The sequence below is a fragment of the Bombina bombina genome, chromosome 6, assembly GCF_027579735.1.
Source record: "Bombina bombina isolate aBomBom1 chromosome 6, aBomBom1.pri, whole genome shotgun sequence".
Lineage (NCBI taxonomy): Eukaryota > Metazoa > Chordata > Amphibia > Anura > Bombinatoridae > Bombina > Bombina bombina.
Window position 1 is genome coordinate 1058378194 of NC_069504.1, and position 20489 is coordinate 1058398682.

The window sequence follows — 20489 nt, forward strand, 5'->3', positions numbered from 1 at the left end:
TACATACCAGTTTGTCATTAAAAAAAAATGCAGATAATTTAAACTTCTCTAATTTTCAATTTAAAATATAGCAATAACAATTCTTGTCTAAGTTTAAGTTATTTTATCAGAATGCACAACGTAGATTACAGCTGAAATGAAGTTTTTTGCAAATGTAATTCTGAGCAGGCTGAAATACAGAGCAGTGCACTGGATTATGTCTAATCCTATTTTAGGTTAGCGACAAGCATTTAGCAGCAGTTTTGTATACAATTTCTCTCTCTCCTCCTACTCTGTCTTCCTGTCCCTCCCAAATGCCAAACCCAGAGTTTTGCAAAAAGAGATTCCTGACACTTTAGTGCAGGGAAAAAGCAAAAAGTAGGACATTTTTACTTTTATCTGTGTAGTAACTCCTGGGTGACGATAAAGATTCAAAACTGGGACACGTTATGATAAAGGCACAAATATAATATCTGAAAGAAGTATAGTGTTTTACATCAGTGAAAACTCCTTTTATTAAGGCAGACGTCTTTGGTAAAGTTTTTTTTATGGTGTTTCTTTTTTTCTTGCAGAAGCAGAACACAGTAACATTAAAGTAGTTCTTTTTAAAGCCTACTGAAGTGTTAAAGTAACTGAAACAGTAAAGCCCACCAGGAAAAGACCCCAGTGAACTTACGGTTTGTCTACTGGAGGAGGAGTGCAGAGTGTATGAAAGGTAAGACCCATTTGATGGGAACAAAATGTAAAGTAACTAGATAGCATCAGTCATTCTTAGACTTGTCTAGTAAAAGATAACTATCAAGTTTCATATCTCATTGTTGATCTTCTGTTATAAAATGATCTTTGCCTTGTGACAAGGCAGATTATCAATTACATTTAAAAGGACATTTATTGTACATGCACATTTTGCATCAGCAATTAAGCACTGCATTGCAAAAAAAAATTTTTATGTAAAATAAATAATTTAAAAGTATTTAAAATGTTTATGTATTGCATTGTTTTTGCTGCGACCAATCATAGGGACAAATATAAATGGGATCCAATAATCAAGTAATCACTGTGTTGAATGTTGCAGGATCAGTCTTTGGATCCTGCAGTTTTTTAAGGGGGAGTAGAGAACAACACAATTTTCAGAGGTAGTAAGGTCAAAGCAAAATAATAATAAGACATAATGAGATTAGATTGCAGAGGAGTTTTGTTTAAATAGGGAACTTTTTATTTATTTTTTAAAGATACAAATATTAATTGTCAGTTTGATAAATAGATTAAGGAAACATCTATTTCACAGTCCATCTTTTGTATTTGATCTTGGAATGGTGTAAATGAAGCTAATTTTGCAATTGTGTGCCTTGAATATTACTGATATCTTTACAAAAAAAGCAACTTAGTTGAGAAACCTGTTGAATTTAGGACATCATATTAGAAAACACATATGTCATTTCAAAACTACAAGTATGAACATGAGCTATGTCATTTTTGTCAATTGCATTTTTATTTTCCATAAAAGGAAACAGCTGCTAAAAGTACAGTTTGCTGAATAAGAAAATAAAGACTTAATGGCACTGTACAATGTATCATTCTAATAATGATGTTATTGATTATATGTTGACATTTTGATAAATATCGATAGAACCAAGAATATCCATTCTAGAGAGGAATTTTGTTTTTTTCTATAGTACTAGATTTAGACACTCGTAACAAGCAAAGAGACAGTATTGAGACTGTACAACCATATAAACACTTGATTTAATGGGCATGCTTTGCCTTTTTAGTTTTAGTTGTCAGAGACCATACAACCAATCAAAAGTGAAATCCCTTGATCCATAGATCTGACAATTGCTCATTGCCAAAGGGATTCATTTGTACATAGCACTTTAGTAATCCCAGATAAACAGCACATGCTCAGTAGTTCTTTGCTAATACCTAACTAAAGCCCTACTGTGGTGTGGTCACAGGATTCTGTCACCTTGGCTACAAGCAAGTAACAGTAAGTATTTCATCAGATGTTATGACCACTGATTGGCTGCATTATTCCTGAGTGAAGGGTTGGATTTGACTCTCAAAATCAAGTAATTTTAAAATGTATAATCTGTTTGCACCTTTAACAGGACATTGGCATTCACTGTAGCTTGCTGTGAGATTTCAGCATTTCCCAGCCCTAGGGACTCTTCTTTTGGCTGTATTTTGCTATATCGAGAGTGAGAATTTTTCACTCTTCAAAAAGAGCAGCAAAGCTTGATGTGATAACAAAGCAAATTCCATTCAATGCTCAGAATGTTTACGTTGGTCATGCATAGTTGAAGGAAATCATTTACAGACTACACTTCACTTTTAGTTGAAGTTACACATGTGAATGCTGATGTTTGTGTACTTGTATATCTAGCATGGGATGTACTATCTTGTAAGTAGCAGTTTTAAATAACTATCTTAAACTCTTAAAGGGACAGTCTACTGTAGAATTTTTATTGTTTAAAAGATAGATAACCCTTTATTACCCATTCCAACAAACACGGTTTACCTCTATGATTACCTTGTATCTAAGTCTCTGCAGACTGCCCCCTTATCTCAGTTCTTTTAGCATTTAAGCCAATCAGTGCTGACTCATAAATAATTCCACAGAGTGAGCCCAATTTTATCCATATGGCACACATGAACTAGCACTATCTTGCTGGGAAAACCTGTCAAAGATAAGAGCCGGCCTTCAAGGGTTTAGAAATCAACAAATAAAGCCTACCTAGGGTTAGCTTTCGACTAAGAATACCAAGAGAACAAGCACATTTGATGATTTAAGTCAATTAGAAAGTTGTTTATTTTTGCATGCCCTATCTGAATCATGAAAGTTTAATTTTAACTACGCTGTCCCTTTAACAAAATAATGATTTAAATTTTATGTATCAATGTTTGACACCACTTACCATTTATATCATTTCCTTTTACTTATTCACTATGTTTATTTTTTAATTTCTCTCTCATAAATATTTTACTCAAATTACTTGAATTTGCCACAGGAAATTTGAACTTGAATCCCAGCCTTTACAGGAAGTGTATTTTGAAGCTTCAGGAAAATTTGATAAACCAGGTAGGAGGCAAGTTGTTCCGCAATTTCATTAAAATAATAAATGTTATCTGCATTTATTCATTTGGAATGAATGTCAGAGTTTGTCAAACATGTGACTGATTTTTTTTTAAGGGGCATAATAATGCAATAAGAAAATAGTCTAATGCATTAGGTGTAATAATAGAATATTCTATTACAAAAAATGTTTGAATGTCAAACATTTCTTCTACAATCCAGATGTCTAAATGGCAAGATTTGCTCATCCGTGCAGATAACCCATATAAAGATATTACCTAATTGACCTCAAAAGCTTATGTTCTAACCCTGCCTATCATTAAAAGATTTACCTTTACTCCATTTACATTTTAGAGAACACGTTATTCCTGGCTTTGATCTGTGTAAAGATTGTGCAATTTGTCTATTGCCAGTTGGCTAAACAAAGTATTACATCGGCCTTGGTATGTGACAAGGACAGAATTGTCACATGGGTCCTTTAAAACAGGGAAGGAAAAAAATGCATATTGTAGAGTTCCAATAAAACTAAAGAATCAATCACAGCATCTACTCCCTATGGTTCAGTCTTTCCCCTTTATTGCAGAATAACCTTGTAGATAAATTCACAAGAGCTTTAGATTATTAAGAAACAATGTCCCAGCCCCCTGCAGCACCCTAAAGTTCCCATCCAAGGCTATACAGCTTCTGCTTTTTTGTGGATAACTTTCTAAAGAAAAACAAACTTTTAGAGTAGTTTTCTTTTGAATCTCCACCTAATCACAAGTAATACCAGAGTACCGTTTAGAAAGAACTTTTGTTTCCATCATTTTGTTCACTTTGTCCATTTATTTGTTGCTTTTCACTAACAATGTTCACTATCTTTTATATGTTTAGAAGGGACTCAGTGCCTCAAAGTAAAAAATAAATAAAAAAAATAGGAAGATTCTTACTACTGGGAAATTTCAGTGTAACAGCACTTGAGTGAGACAATTTAGTTGCCATAGAAACATTTCCTTTCTCTGCTCATTGCCATGGAGACCATTTGGCTGGAGCATCAGCTAAAATCTAGGCCAGGCCTTAGGCCTTTGTGATTTAACTAGAGGGAGGAGTTACTAATAAAACTTGTGAACTCAATTTAACCCCTACATTACACAAATACCATACGTTAGGAATAAACCTATTTTCCTTTTCAGTTGTACACTACTGTGTTATTTATTTATGTATTTATTTATTTTGCTTATATTGTAAGATGTCTCCATATTTTTTGTTAAACAATATACTATTTCAGCACAAATTTATAGTGTCCAACTTTTTTTTGCTTTAGTGTGTATCATTGTTTGATGTATGTAAATCATTTTTCTCCAATGACCATATTATAGGAAAAAAAAACTTGAATTTTACATGAAAAAGTGCTTACCTTTGTATCCCTTTAACATCATCATTTTTTATACCAAGGTCATTCCATATTATTAACTTTTTTATATGACAAATAATAATATTAAGCATTTCCTTTTTGTATAATGTTTTAATTTTAGTATAATTGTAAACACTCTGAGCATATGTCATATTTGCCAACTGTCCCAATATTCCTTGGACAGTTCTGGTATTTAATACCTCCTATTTTTTTATAGAATTTTCCCAAGAGTCTGTTCCACATTTAAAAATTCTGTCCTACAGTATTGTCTTGACAAGAATGTCTAACTGTGGGAGTCAGACATGAGTTATTGTTAGTCTATATATTGTTGTTTGCATATTGTGATATATAAGTCTTCTGCATTTTTGTTTGTATATTGTGATATATACTATAAGTCTACTACTGCACTTTACATTACAACAGCACAATAATAAAATAATATTGGCCAGATTACGAGTTCAGCGCAAAAGTGATATTTGCGCTCAACTGAGTAATACCAGCGCACACGCTAATGTGTACTGGTATTATGAGTTCGCATTGCACATAATCATTGCCCTCACGAGAGCCTGCTTCCATAGGCTCCAATGGGAGCCTCGTTCTGATGCCGTCATTCACGGCACAGAACCTAAGCGCAACGAAGGGGGTAAGTAGCGCAGCAATTTTAAATATATATGAATATTTAGATATACACAAATTAACACATAAATATGTATATTTAGTCACCAATCAGCAAGCACAACCCAGGAAATTAACCAAAAATGTGGGCACGTTGAAAAGTCAGAGAGTATTTAATTATCTTTTATTCTAATTTGTGCTTAAAGATGTCCACTTGTAGTCGGGGGTTCAGTGTGACACATTACAAAGTAGTATTATCAGCTAATTAAAATACATTAAAAAAAACCTTTTTTTAAGTCTATATATAATCTTACAGAGCATTTGCATAAACAGGTTTCGTAAACACAATTTCTTTCCTAAGATATGGTGAGTCCACAATGTCATCAATTACTGTTGGGAATATCACCCCTGGCCAGCCAGCAGGAGGAGGCAAAGAGCACCACAGCAAAGCTGTTAAGTATCATTCCCCTTCCCATAAACCCCAGTCATTCTCTTTGTCTCTGTCAATGGAGGAGGTGAAGTTTTGGTGTCTGAAGAAAATTGGATTTCTTTGCTACAAGCAAACTTTTTGGGTCTAGCCATAGTCCACGTTAATCTCTTCAGTAGGGTAGTGGTGGCTTTAAAGCAGTTAGGAACTTGTAAGGTGGGCCTTGCTGCATTTTCCTAACAAAATTGCTGCCCATGGTATAGAAAGCCAGAGTAGGTTTACTCTGTTCTTTTCTTTTTCTACAGGTCTCTGTGAGGAGTATGTGTCCTCTCATACCTTGTAAGATGTCCTCCTGCCGGACGGCCAGAATGTGGGTAAGTGCCTTTTTTTGTGTTCTAGGTATGGGAGACTGTGCACTTATTCAGGTTGAACTGCAAAATTATCTGGGACATATATATCCGTTAGAAGGATACTTTACAGGCAGAGAGCAGGCACTTCTGCTTTGACTGTAGACTTAGGTGTTTTAATTTTTATTGGCTTATTAAGTATTATCCCCTTTAATTTTTGTGGGCTGTTTGTATTTTATGCTCTATTCTGGTTTTTATCATTGGCATAGGTAATAAATCCCCAGAGCTCTAACAGCAGCTAGTAAGGAAATGCTGCGTTGCTCTCAGTACACGGTAACGAGTGTTCTTAATGGAGGGGGATTTATTTAAACATTTTATTTCAATTATGCTATTCTGTAATTTTTTCTTCGCTAGATCTCTTGAATGTAGAGATAGAGCATTGCCTATGAGCCCAATGTCTCCCAGGATGATGCTGTTAAGGCAATGCCACAGCTTTCTCCTCAAACATCCCAAGCCCTAATGGCGACACATGCAGTGCCCTGTGGCTCCTATCAATCTCCTGAAGGAGTTTATTTGCATGCAGAAATTGTTGCCCATGTATCTTCAGCAGTATCTGCAGCATTATCTGCTTTTCCTAGGTTTAAGGGAAGACGCAAAAGGAACATAAGAGATTCAGATAGTAAGGTTTCTGTCCTACCTGCTGCCACTCAGGTTGTTGTTTCCTCATAGGTCTGATAAGGAGTATACGTCAGTAGGCTCTGAGGGTGAAATCTCAGATTCGGACAGTATAATTCCTTCATCTGCTACTGACAAGTATCCTTCAGATTTTAGCTTGAACACCTCCATGGAAGCCATAGTTGCGTTCTTCCTTTGGTCCAAGAGGGTTAGTTTATGATGACCATAGACCTGAAGTTCCTGAGATTTGCTTTTCTGTCAAATGCTTTCAGTTTGTGGCTCTTCCCTTTGGTCTTGCCATGGCTCCCAGAAGTTTTTCAGAAGTGAATCTGAAGATGAGTTCCCTTGTTCCAGCTACAGGGGTAGTTTTCTTAGGGACGATAATAGTTTCCCTATCTCTAAAAATATTTCTGACAGAGGTCAGGAAATCAAGGATTCTTTCCTTTTGCCTTTTTCTGCAGTCTAATGTTTGGCCTTCAGTGGTTCAATGCTTGGAGGTAACGGTGTGATGGTTGCTTCATTGGACATCATCCCTTTGCTTGATTCCATTTGAGAGTTCTGCTGTTATGCATGCTCAGATAGTAAAACAGGGATCATGTGGATCTGTCTGAAGGACAATTTCACCTTAGTGGTTTACTTTTACCATCTGGGAGGAACCTGGAGTTCCTTAGCTATGATGGAGGTGGCATGGTTTGTTCAGTGGGCAGACGCTCACAATTTCTGTCTATCTTCTATCCACATACTAGGATTGGATACTGGGAGCGGACTGCTTGAGCAGTCAGGCATTCGTCTGGGGAGTAGGCACTCCAGGTTAATCCTCAAATGGAGGGAGCTGAAGTGGGATCCAAGGTACGTTTAAAGGTCAAGAGATCAGCTGGCTGCCCTGATAAATAATCTTGCGGTTTCTCTGGATTTCAGTCTAACATACCTGTTTCCTCAGTTTGCTCTCCTTTCACGAGTCATTGATTGTATCAATAGGAGAGAGCATTGGTTATTTTAATTGTTCCTGTATGATCTCGCAGGATCTGGTATGCAGATCTAGTGGAGATGTCACCTCTTCCACCTTTTGGAGCCCTAACCTGGTTATTAGGGTTTTGCAGTAGTTTTTATCTTGGAAAGTTTTCTTTCTTTTTGCCTTTTCTTCTGCTCGCAGAGTGTCGGAACTCTTTGCTTTGCAGTGTAATTCACCTTATCTTATTTTGGATAATGCTGTTCTTCATCCTAAGTGGTTTCAATTAGAAATATTAATCGGGAACTTGTTCCTTCTCTCTATCCTCATCCTTATTCTCATAAGGAATGTTGTGTACAGCTTGGATGTTGTGCGTGTTTTTAATAATTTTTTCTACTGGCGACTAGGGTTCTTCGCTAGTCTCCTGCCCTGTTTGTTTGTTTGTTTGTTTCTCTGGAGGAGTTAAGTTCAGAAAGTTACTGATATGTTTCTTTTTCTTTGGTTGAGAAGTTTGATTCGTTTTGCTAGTCTGCAGTCTCCTGAGAGAATTATGACCCTTTCCACGAGGGCAGTCTCTTCTTCTTGAGTTTTCAAAGATGAAGCTTCTGAGGTCTTCTTTGCACACCTTTTTTCAATCTGATATTTTTACCTCGACCGAGGTTTCTTTTGGGGGAAAGTTTCTTTAAGCGATGGTGCCTTCTGTTTAGGTCTGCCTGTCTTGCTCTCCCTCCCTAGTAATCTGTGTCCTCTAGCTTTGGTATTGGTTCCCAACAGTAATTGATGACCTCGTGGACTCACCATATCTTAGGAAAGAAAACAAAATTTATGCTTACCTGATAAATGTTTTTATTTCCGGATATTTCCACGACCCCACCCTTTTATTTAAGACAGTTAAATTTGACAAAACCTCAGGCACCTATACACCTTCTTTGTGTTATTCCTTTTTTCCATTTTCCTTCAGTCGAATGACTGGGGTTTGTGGGAAGGGGAGTAATACTTAACAGCTTTGTTGTGGTGCTCTTTGCCTCCTCCTGCTGGCCAGGAGTGATATTCCCAACAGTAATTGATGACGTTGTGGACTCACCATATCTGGAAAGAAAGAAATTTATCATGTAAGAATCAATTTTGTTATATTAAAAATTGTCCTGAGAAATGTATGTACTCCCAAAAAAGTCAGAATATCCAAATTACTTATATTAGTTTTTTGAACTTTAGGTACATTTTATCATATTTTATACATAGCTTTGAGATAGCTGTTTGCTATTTTTGCCTAAACTATTGTGTCTCCAATAAATGACAATTTAATTCCAGGAAACATAGAAACATAGAAACATAGATATTGACGGCAGATAAGAGCCATAGGCCCAGCAAGTCTGCCCCACCTTACCTAACAGTATAAACTTATCTAGTTCGTAGGATAGCCCTATGCTTGTCCCATGCATTTTTAAAGTCCCCCACAGTGTTTGTTGCTACTACCTCTTGAGGAAGTTTATTCCATAAATCAATCACTCTTTCTGTAAAGAAGTGCTTCCTCAAATTACTCCTGAATCTACTACCCTTTAGCTTGAGCTCATGACCCCTTGTTCTTGAATTTTCCATTTTATGTAAAATACCCACAGCCTCAGTTTTACTAAACCCTTTAATGTACTTGAAAGTTGCTATCATATCACCTCTTTCCCTTCTCTCCTCTAAGCTATACATATTTAGGTCATTGAGCCTATCCTGGTAAGTTTTATTTTTTAGACCATGTACCATTTTGGTAGCCCTCCTTTGCACAGATTCAAGTTTGTTAATATCCTTCTGAAGATATGGCCTCCAGAACTGCACACAATACTCAAGATGAGGCCTAACTAATGATCTATAAAGTGGCATAAGAACCTTACTATTTCTGCTGCAAATACCTCTACCAATACATCCAAGCATTCTGCTAGCCTTACTCGCTGCCTTACTACATTGTTTACTAAGTTTTAAATCATCTGAAATAATAATTCCCAAGTCCTGTTCCTCGTCTGTAACAGTCAGTAAAGTGTCATTGAGTCTGTAATTAACATTTGGATTTTTCTTCCCTAAATGCATTATTTTACACTTTGCTGTGTTAAACTTTAGATCCCAGTCGTTTGTCCAATCCTCCAATTGTTGTATATCACTTCTCATTTTGTCTACCCCCCCTGGAACATCCACTCTGTTGCAAATTTTTGTATCATCTGCAAAGAGACATACTTTCCCCTGTAGCCCTTTGCTGATATCGCAGATAAATATGTTAAACAAAACAGGCCCCAGAACTGACCCCTGAGGAACACCACTAGTAACAGCCCCCTCTGCTGAATGAACTCCATTTACTAAGACACTTTGTTTTCTGTCCTTAAGCCAGCATTCCACCCAGTTCACAATTTTTGAATCTAGACCAAGGAGATATAGTTTGTGAATAAGTTTATTGTGTGGGACGGTGTCAAATGCTTTGCTGAAATCTAGATATGCTACATCAACTGCTCCTCCCTTGTCTAATACTTTTGTTACATAATCAAAGAAGTCAATTAGATTAGTCTGACATGATCTCCCTGAAGTAAAACCATGCTGATTTTGGTCCTCTAAATTGTTTGTCTTTATGTAAGTCATAATTCTTTCCTTTAAGAGGCTTTCCATTAATTTCCCTACTACTGAAGTTAAACTAACTGGCCTGTAGTTGCCAGATTCTTCTCTACTGCCCTTTTTATGAAGAGGTATTACATTTGCTATTCTCCAATCATCTGGGACAGCTCCTGTTAATAGTGACTGATTAAACAGATCAGTTAATGGGACAGTTAGCACTGAACGAAGTTCTTTTAAAACCCTTGGATGAATATTATCAGGACCCACTGCCTTTGTAACATTTATTTTTGATAATGCTAACAAAACCTCATCCTCTGTAAAAAGATTACTGTTAAGCTTGTTTCTATTTTGCATAGCATCCCTTAATGTAGACATTGTATCTTCACAATCTTTAGTGAAAACAGAACAGAAGTAATCATTGAGACAGTCTGCAATCTGCTTATCTCCTTCTATTATTCTACCATCAACTGATTTCAATTTTACTATTCCTACCTTATTTTTTCTTCTTTCACTGATATATCTAAAGAATGTTTTGTCCCCATGTTTTACTGACTGTGCTATCTTCTCTTCTGCAGTACTGTAACCTGAGTTGAAAAGGGATACAGGACTCTGTGTGGTTACATGCACTAAAATTAACCGAGTGAGTGCTGTATCAAACTGATATATATAGATTAGGAACCATTAACACAACAGCTTTTATTTAGCAAGGATTAATATGCCATTCAGTCTCATGCCAGTTTTATTTAGCATTAGAGTAGAACAAAATAGATAAATTAATCAAAGAGATATCTAAATTGTATTTTTTAGATCCAGATGCCTTGGGCTTGGTATGACATGTCAGAAACAAGTTTCTCAATATATTGACACTTTTAGATCAGAGGCAATGTCACGTGCCCTGTGACATTGACATTATAGGCGTTGTCACGTGTCCAGCTACAGATCACTCACCTACTTCTTACTGGGATTCAGTTGCGTAAATGTTAACATGTGTTTGTTAATGGAGAGTGCATGTCACTGTTTTGCTTTCACAATAAAGGGAAAATATATAAGGGTTTACAGACAAACTTGAATTTATAATCCAGATATTTTAACATTAACAACATATACGAACAATTATGTTTGCTTGACTCATCCTTTGAATATGAGCAACTTTTTGTTAACAAATATATTGTCTCTTTTTTTTCTTTCAGTTACTAAGGTCTTTGGATCCGTTCTTTGCTTTCTAAAGATTTTATCCTGCTCCAAAATCCACCAACTACCAGTATTATTATGGCTGATACTATCAGGTTAGTAGTATTTACCTGTTTTTGATATACAAGAGGCAACTTAAAGGGACATTATTAAATACCTCTTGCTTTAGTGTAAAACATTGCACTTGTCCCACAGCATTGTGAAAGCCTAGGTTATAAAATTTGATGTTTGGAACATGTGTTGTTATTCTGTGTGGAACTCTAGTTATGTGTTTCACCCTTTTGCAGGGGTATTTAGCACATGCTTAGAAATTAGAGCATTTTATTTAGCCATTAGAATATCTCTTTAACCATTAGAATGTCCAAACAGTTGTTTTTATTTACAAAAGGCACTTGTGGGATGTGGTAATATCCACTAAAGAGTCACCAAAGTTGTTTGTATTAGGCGCTTCTATCCTATGGCGCATTTCTGCGCAGATGTGCCTGATAGATAATTTTATGCCTGTCTAAGATAATTATATAGACTTGAACTAAAATGTTGCCTTGTAAATAATCATCTAACCCAGTGGTTCCCAAACTGTGCGCCGCAGCACCCTGGGGCGCTGTGACTGGTCTATAGGGGTGACTCAAAATATTCTTCTTTTGCAACCGTAAAAGTCCTCATAAATGATGCGCCACTGACAAGACTACTGATGAGACTGTATCGTTTTAAGAATAGACCCGAATGTACTCACCCAGATGCGACATGCATAGATGCGTACGATGCACAATGTTATCACATGAATATATGGCTTGATCTGTGAGTACATTGTTATTATACGCTTAACAAATGGACAAGTTTTTATTTAATAAGCACACTACGGCTGAAAATGAAGAGGATGCACCACAAACTAGTGGCGGGTGTGTGAAGAAGTGGAAATATTGTAAATATGATTTATGATTATTTGGATTTTGGCTTTACATCAACAAATGTCAATGGTGAAGAAAGACCTCATTGTGTAGTGTGTTTGAAGATTTTGGCTCCAGAATACATGATTCCAAGTAAGCTAAAACGCCATTTAGAAACCAATCATTCAAACATGGTTGGTAAATCTCATGACTTCTTTACCTAATCGCACCAAGCCACCAACTGCACTCTGCAACTGTCAGGTATAAAACTTTGGTTTGACTTGGGGTGCCTTGAAAAAATCTTGAAACATTAAAGGGACAGTCTACCATAGAATTGTTATTGTTTTAAAAGATAGATAATCCCTTTATTACCCATTTCCCAGTTTTGCATAACCAACACAGTTATATTAATATACTTTTTACCTCTGTGATTACCTTGTATCTTGGAACCTTCTTCCAGCCCCCTTAACACATGACTGTTTATTATCTATTGTCTTAAATTTAGCATTGTTTTGTGCTAAATCTTAAATAATCCCCTGTGCCTGAACACAGTGTTATCTATATGGTCTATGTGTACTTTCTGTCTCTTTGTGTTGAAAAGAGATTTAAAAAGCCTGTGATAAGAGGCAGCCCTCAAAGGCTTAGAAATTAGCATATGAGCCTGTTTAGTTTAAACTAAGAATACCAAGAGAAAAAAAGCAATTTTGATGATAAAAGTAAATTGGAAAGTTGATTAAAATTAAAAGTCCTATCTGAATAATGAAAGTTTAATTTATACTAGACTGTCCCTTTAAGAGCGCCGTGAACCGATAAAGTTTGGGAACCACTGATCTAACCAATAAGTCAGCCTGTAAAGGCTATACTTAGCTTTTACCTGGTGTAAATTCAAACATAGCTAAGAACAATTAATTATAAATATAAATCTGTAGTTTACTATCCATTTAAATACTAAAGTAGTATGTGCCAATTTAATCCAAACTATAACACTGTTTATAAAAAAACATTTAACTAATCAATGCATATTTGTAATGTAAGGCAGATGCATTGCTATTATGCTATTGTTCGTTCCCAGGTTGAGCGCTTCTCTCTTTTTATTTATGCAAATTATGACACTTAGAGAAGTCTCCCTAAGTGTGATGCGGGAATCCAGACGTGGACCCGTTGCTCAGTGTGCCTAGAGGGATATGGCTGCACCTCACTGACGAGGCCCACAATAGGCCGAAACGTACGTCTGGGGTTTTGCTGTTTCTCTTGTTCAGAGAGGGATTGCCTGGTATTTCGGGGCTGGACTGCACTGTTAAGTCAGGATCAGACTGATATGCTACAGGAAAGTTCTTCTCTGTGAAAGGTACATATTGAGCAAAAAGAGGCTGCTTCTAGGGTGGTAACTAGCCATAGACCAAGCTATTATGCTATTGTTCGTTCCCAGGTTGAGCGCTTCTCTCTTTTTATTTATAGATGCATTGAGATTTGTCATAGATTCCTTACTTGTAATATGTAATCATGCTTATTCCATTACCCTGGACTAAAATGATAACATAACACCAACAAAATAAAAAAAATAATGGGGACAATGATTCTAACAGTGGGTGTGGGGGATGTTAATTTTAGGGGGCATTGATAGAATGATAATATTAAGGGTATAAGGAATGCTAAAGGTATGGAGGGTAGTGTTGTTAGGGTTAATTAGTCTGGGATAGGTTGTAAGGGTTAATTGCTGTTGATAGGGTCAGGTACCAGTGTTAATTCAGTTTATTAGCCTGCCTTGTGGCTGGTGTAATGACTTTGCAACAGGACAAATGGGGCAGGTATTCAGCAGATTGGGATGTCACTGCAAAATGCCTTTTTTCTATTTGAAAGTAATGGAATAAAATATTGGTATAACCTGTCACTATGGAGGAGTTAGGTATATTTTACTGCAACAGGCTTTTTGCCATTTTGTTGTGGTGTTTACGGGTGCTGTCATCTAGGATCTAGCTTAAAGTGTGCTCCATTTTCGGTAAATGTTTCATACTGTGTATATTTAACACCCTCCTTTTTTGACTTTGTAAGAAACTAGGTGGGGAGCAGAGACTAAGTGACCTGGGGGACAGAGTCAGGGTGGTGCATGGTCATGGTTAGTGTGCATGGGTGTGTATATGTAAGCATGTGTGTGTGTGGTGCTGAAGGGGCATATAGTAATGATTATGCAATAGGTACAACTTGCTTTACTTGACTCCAAAATATTCTTACAGTTTACCTGCTAAGCTGATCAATGGAGGAGTGGCTGGACTGGTTGGTGTTACCTGTGTTTTTCCTATTGATCTTGCCAAGACACGGCTACAGAACCAACAAGGGAGAGCAATTTACTCTGGAATGTAAGTAGTCACAAGGGCACTGGTACATCACTGGTATTGTGGTCCACATTGGGTATCAAAAGCATAAATGAAATAGTTTATCAAGTCCTCCCTCAGAGGGACCACCAATGATGCAGAATTAAACAATGGTAACTAGCCTTACAGTTACAGTATCTATGGGACCTCTTGTCCTGGTGTCTGTGGGATTTGCTCAAAAGTCCTGCTGCCATGTTAGCACTGTGTATTCAGGCTCACAACAAATCCTAGGCAGGAAATGCACAGGAGGGCGTGAGGGAAGGGCATATGGGCGCTGTGTGCACTGCTAGTCACACTAGGCCAGGGATTGGGTGACAGTCCCTCAAAGAGCAGGGCTTCCACTTGCCCTACTTAAAGGGTGAGCATGGCCTATGCATTAAATTATTTGTGTCAAAAATATACGTATGCTCAAAAATATATTTGGAGAAAAAAATGTTAAAAACTGTTAAAGGGACACTAAACCCACATTTTTTTCTTTCATGATTCGGATAGAGCATGCAATTTTAAGCAAATTTCTAAAGTACTCCTATTATCAATTTTTCTTTGTTATCTTGATATCTTTATTTGAAAAGCAGGAATAAAAGCTTAGGAGCCAGCTAAATGTAGCCACCAATCTACAAGCGCTATCCAGTGGCCTGAACCAAAAATGGGGAGGCTCCTAAGCTTTCATTCCTGTTTTTTTTCAAATGAAGATACCAAGAGAACAAAGAGAAATTGATACTAGAAGTAAATTAAAAAATGCTAAAAATGGCATGCTCTATCCAAATCATACAAGAAAAAAATTGTGTTTAGTATCCCTTTAATAAATTAAATTATATTTTGTCAAATATACTGTTAATATCCCCTGTTCCTGTCCATCAGAATTTTGAGCAACTTATCTTGGCTGTTTATATGGCATTTTTCAATGTGAACATTTTTGCGCAAGTTCACATGTTAATACATATTAAATCAGTCTTTTGGAACTCAGTTCAAACTTGTAAACTATGAGTTGTACTTAAATGAAATATTAATATCAGAATGTTCATTTATAACTGAAATTAAATGGATATTTAAATATGTAAAATATTTATTTTTTTTTCAAAAAATTACATAAAATTATTTATTGGACACATCATTAATTGTATTAAAAACTCACAAATTCTATATTCAACATGGAGTCAATTGGCTTCCATGCTTCACATTTGCTGCCTTTTTCTTATACTTTTTCATTTGTTTTTCATGATCTTAACTCGATTTTCCCGTTATTTTGTTATATATATATATATATATATATATATATATATATATATATATATACATATATATATATATATATATACATATATATATATATATATATATATATATATATATATATATATATATATATATATATATATATATATATATATATATATATATATGTGAATATAACACTTTTACTTTTTCAAATGGCAGGTTGGTTTGTCCTGAGCTGCCATACATTGGAATTCTGATTGATTGGGACCTATATAAAACATACACTATATGGCCAAAAGTATGTGCACACCTGACCATCACACCTACATGCGCTTTTTGGACATCCCATTCCAAACCTATGGTCATTAGTATGGAGTTGGCCCACCCTTTGCGGCTATAACGCTCACCACTCTCCTGGTGAGGATTTCCACAAGATGTGGGAGTGTGTCTTTGGGAATTTTCCCCCCAATAAAATATTTTTTTAACATCAGCCACTGATGACAAGAAGGTCTGGCTCGCATTCGACATTCATATTTATCCAAAAGGTGTTCAATGGGATGTGGTCAGGGCTCTGTGCAAGCCACTCAAGTTCCTCCACACCAAACTCACCAAACCATGTTTTCATGGACCTTGCTTTTGTGCACAGAGTCACAGTCATGCTGAAACAGGAAAGGGCCTTCCCCAAACTGTTGCTACAAAGTTGGAAGCACCTAATTGTCTAAAATGTTTTTGTATCCTGTAGCATTAAGATGACCCTTCCTTGAAACTAAGGGGCCTATCCCAAATCCTTAATAACAGACCCAGATCATTTTCATTCCTCCGCCAAAATTTACAGTAGGCATTTTCAGTAAGCATTCCGATAGGAAGCATTCTCCTAGCATCTGCCACACCCAGATTCTTTCATCAGACTGCCAGATTGTAAAACATGATTTATCATTCATGGAAACTCATTTCATGAAGCTCTGGATGCACAGTTCTTGTGCTATGTTGCTTCCAGAGGCAGTTCAGACCTCTGTAGTGAGATGATAGGCTATTTTTCTGTGCTTCACCAGTCATCGGACCAGCACTGTGAGTTTGCATGATTTACTATTTAACAAGGCCTTTCTTTCATGTAAGTGGCAAGAGTCCATGAGCTAGTGACGTATGGGATATACATTCCTACCAGAAGAGGGAAAAGTTTCCCAAACCTCAAATGCCTATAAATACACCTCCCACCTCACTCATACCTCAGTTTTACGAACTTTGCCTCCTTAGAAGGTGGTGAAGCATGATGTGCTTGATTTCTTCCGTGAAAGGCGCTTCTAAGCATTTTAAAGCCCAGTTCCTCTCTAAGTGCAGTATTTGTCTGAGGGATGTGAAGGGAGTATTGCCTGATGATACCATGTTTTTGCCTATGGGAAATCTATTCTAGGGCTCTCTGTAAATTCGGTCGTGGGGATTCATCTGCTGCCTCCCTTTACAGATCTTTATTATACTCCTCTACCATTACCTCTACTGATATGTTTTAGTGCTGGTTTGGCTGTCTGCTATATGTGGATGTTGTCTTACACAGTAAATATATTTATTTGGACGATATCTTGGTACTAGCTCAATAGATTTCCAGATAGATTCAGTGTCCATGACTCTATCCCTAACAGAAAAGAGATGTGAGATTGGTTTCAGCTTGTCTAAACCTTCAGTCTCTTATCATTCGCTTCAGTGGCTATCTGCATGGAAGTTTTAGGTTTCATGATTGCAGCATCGGACGCGATCCTTTTTGCTTGTTTTCATATGAGACCTCTACAGTTTTGCATGTGGCACCAATGGTGCAGGGATTATACTCAGTTATCATAACTGATATACTTAAATCCCAACTCTCCACTCTCTCTGACTTGGTGGTTATACCATCACCTTATAGTTTAAGGGGCCTCCTTTGTTTGTCCTACCTGGACTGTGATCACAACAGATGCACGTCTCTCAGGTTGGGGAGCTGTTTGGGGGTCTCTGACAGCACAAGGAGTTTGGAATCCTCGAGAGGCGAGGTTAACAATCTATATCTTAGAACTCTGTGCTATTTTCAGAGCTCTTCAGGCTTGGCCTCTATTAAAGAGAGAATGATATATTCGGTTTCAAACAGACAATGTCACAACAGTGGCATATGTCAATCATCAAGGAGGGACTCGCAGTCCCCTAGCTATAAAAGAAGTATCTCTAATACTTTCTTGGGCAGAATCTAATTCTTGTCTAAGCACTGCGATTCATATACCAGGTGTAGACAATTTGGAAGCAGATTATCTCAGCTGTCAGATTCTACATCTGTGTAGTAGTCTCTCCATCCAGATGTGTCAGATTGTGCAGATGTGGGGTCCTCCAGACACAGATCTGATGGCCTATCATCTAAACAAGAAACTTCCCAGATACCTCTCCTGGTCCAGGGATCCTCAGGCGGAAATGATGAATGCTCTAGCAGTTCCATAGTTTTACAAACCTGCTTACATTTTTTCACCTCTGGGAGTGATCTCAAACCAGGTTCTGGTATGCGGACCTTGTCCAAATGTCCAGTTGCCAGCCTTGGTCACTTTCTATAAGACCAGACTTTTTGTCTCAAGGCCCAGTTTTCCATCAGAATCTCAAATCTCTACATTTGAATGCAGTTCGCCCCAAAGATGATTGGTCTCTATACACATGTGACCTTAACAGTTCAATAGGGGTCAATAATGGAACTGCCTAGTAACTAGTGATGTTGCAAATATGAGATTTTATGTTTGGTCTCTATACACATGTGACCTGGACAGTCCAATAGGGGTCAACAATAGAACTGCATAGTAACTAGTGATGTTTTAATTATAAGATTTTATGATTGGTCTTTATACACATGTGACCTTAACAGTCCAATAGGGGTCAATGATAGAACTGCCTAATAATAGAACTGACTAGTTACTAGTGATGTTGCAAATATGAGATTTTAGGATTGGTCTCTATATACATGTGACCTTAACAGTCCGATAGGGGTCAATAATAGAACTGCCTAGTAACTAGTGACGTTGCAAATATGAGATTTTATGATTGGTCTCTATACACATGTGACCTTAACAGTCCAATAGGGGTCTATTCCATACAATCTGCACACTGCAGATTGAATAAAACATCAGGGACTCATGAAAGAGAGCAATGGGTCTATGACACAACGATTTTAAAATAAAGTAAGCAAACATACCATATATTCCACTAAGTATAAAGCAGTATCGAGGCTGGTCTCCCAATTTAGATGTTTTTGAGATAGCTTTTATTTTTGCATAACACAACTTTGTGGACACAACACAATATTACAATCAAATATTGCATATAGGTGTGATTATGGTGCTATACTGTAAGTGTTCCATCAGATTTCAAATATGTGTTATACATTGTAATTGTTATTAGGTACTGTTTCACAAATAAACTTTAATTGTACAGACATGTGTTCAATCATGCCTCCAAGGGGGTATGTTTTATCCTTTGTTCTAATTGGTTATTCATTGTATAAAGGTTTAGGAGATAGTAAGGTGCCTATATGCCTGAGGAAACAGCGATTTTATAGCCGAGAAATGCATTGCATTAGGGGGGCTACATGTTTATGCCCTCCTATCACTTGAAGCTTTTGTTTTTATTTGAGTTTTTATAAACCTTGTGTTTTACATAAGCCAAGTGTTAGCACCTTACTTTTATCCCTATCGCTCTTTGGGGCGAACTGCATTCAGTACTCCATCTGGGTACTGCATCTGGTGTTCCTGAGTGTTACCTGCTGCCTGGGTTAGCTGATACACCCTGAGTTATTAGCCTGCTACCACAAGCATACAAGGGTGCTTCAGCTAAATGTGAGTATCCATTTGGCTTTCTATTCAGTGTGGGATTTGTTACATCTCTGATCTACACATGAGGCACCCCTTTGTCTTTTGTATCCATGTCTAGAGCTTGATCGAGAGTGATCTGCAAGAAGGAGAGCAGCCCTGTATCTGGAAATTATGGACTAACCATTTTGTGAGATAAGAATATCTCTGATCTGTCCTCTCATATATTGGACTTGTACTGTAGTTGCAATATTTTATATTACTTTTTATGCATTTGCGATTGATCTGATGCATTTGTGATTGATTATATGGTTTTTTTTAATTTGTTTTAATTTATTTTGTGTTTTTTTTTTTTTTTACTTTTAGATGGTCATATATTAATTTATGTAGTAGAGAGCACTAGATATGTGCATGGCGAAAAAATTCGCTTTGGTTCGGATTGATTCGGATTTTTTCGAATTTCAGTTCGGAGCGATTCGAATTCGGAAAAATTTGAATCAATTAGTTTCGGATTCATTCGGATTTTACTAAATTTGTCTCGGTTCGATTCGGTTTGGTTCAGAAATTCAGAATTCGGTGGGATGTGCTGTGTATTAGACTAGTATGTACTGTATATTAGGTGTAACCCATAGCAGAGTGATATAACCAATATACTGTAGAATACTAGTGTAATCCATGGCCATCCGAATCTACCGAATAAATCCGAATAAATCCGAACTAATTCGGATTTATTCGGTAAATTCGGCACTATTTTAATTCGGAAATTCGAATCGATCCGAATCCCGAATTTTACGAATTCGGACGAATTTCCGAATCGATCCGAAATGAATCGCACATGTCTAGAGAGCACCCCCTAGCTTGGTTAATTTTAAATCTCTACATTTGAAGGCATGGAAATTGAACGCTTAGTTCTTAGTCATAGACATTTCTCTGACTCAGTGTTTAACACTATGATGCAGGCTCGT

At 36.9% G+C, this 20489-nt stretch overlaps 1 protein-coding gene across 7 annotated transcripts in view; it reads left to right on the forward strand.

The window, feature by feature from the left end:
* The first annotated feature begins 286 nt into the window (after window positions 1-286).
* Window positions 287-20489, forward strand: part of SLC25A18 (solute carrier family 25 member 18) — a 92189-nt gene continuing 71986 nt past the window's right edge. The window contains exons 1-6 of one of the 7 annotated variants that reach the window (XM_053718876.1): window positions 370-694; window positions 2988-3058; window positions 10623-10687; window positions 11238-11333; window positions 13243-13473; window positions 14360-14482. In XM_053718876.1, the coding sequence (XP_053574851.1) occupies window positions 14481-14482 (2 nt within the window). In that variant the 5' untranslated portion in view covers window positions 370-694; window positions 2988-3058; window positions 10623-10687; ... (1 more) ...; window positions 13243-13473; window positions 14360-14480. The other 6 variants (XM_053718869.1, XM_053718870.1, XM_053718871.1 and 3 more) reach the window with 6 other exon arrangements.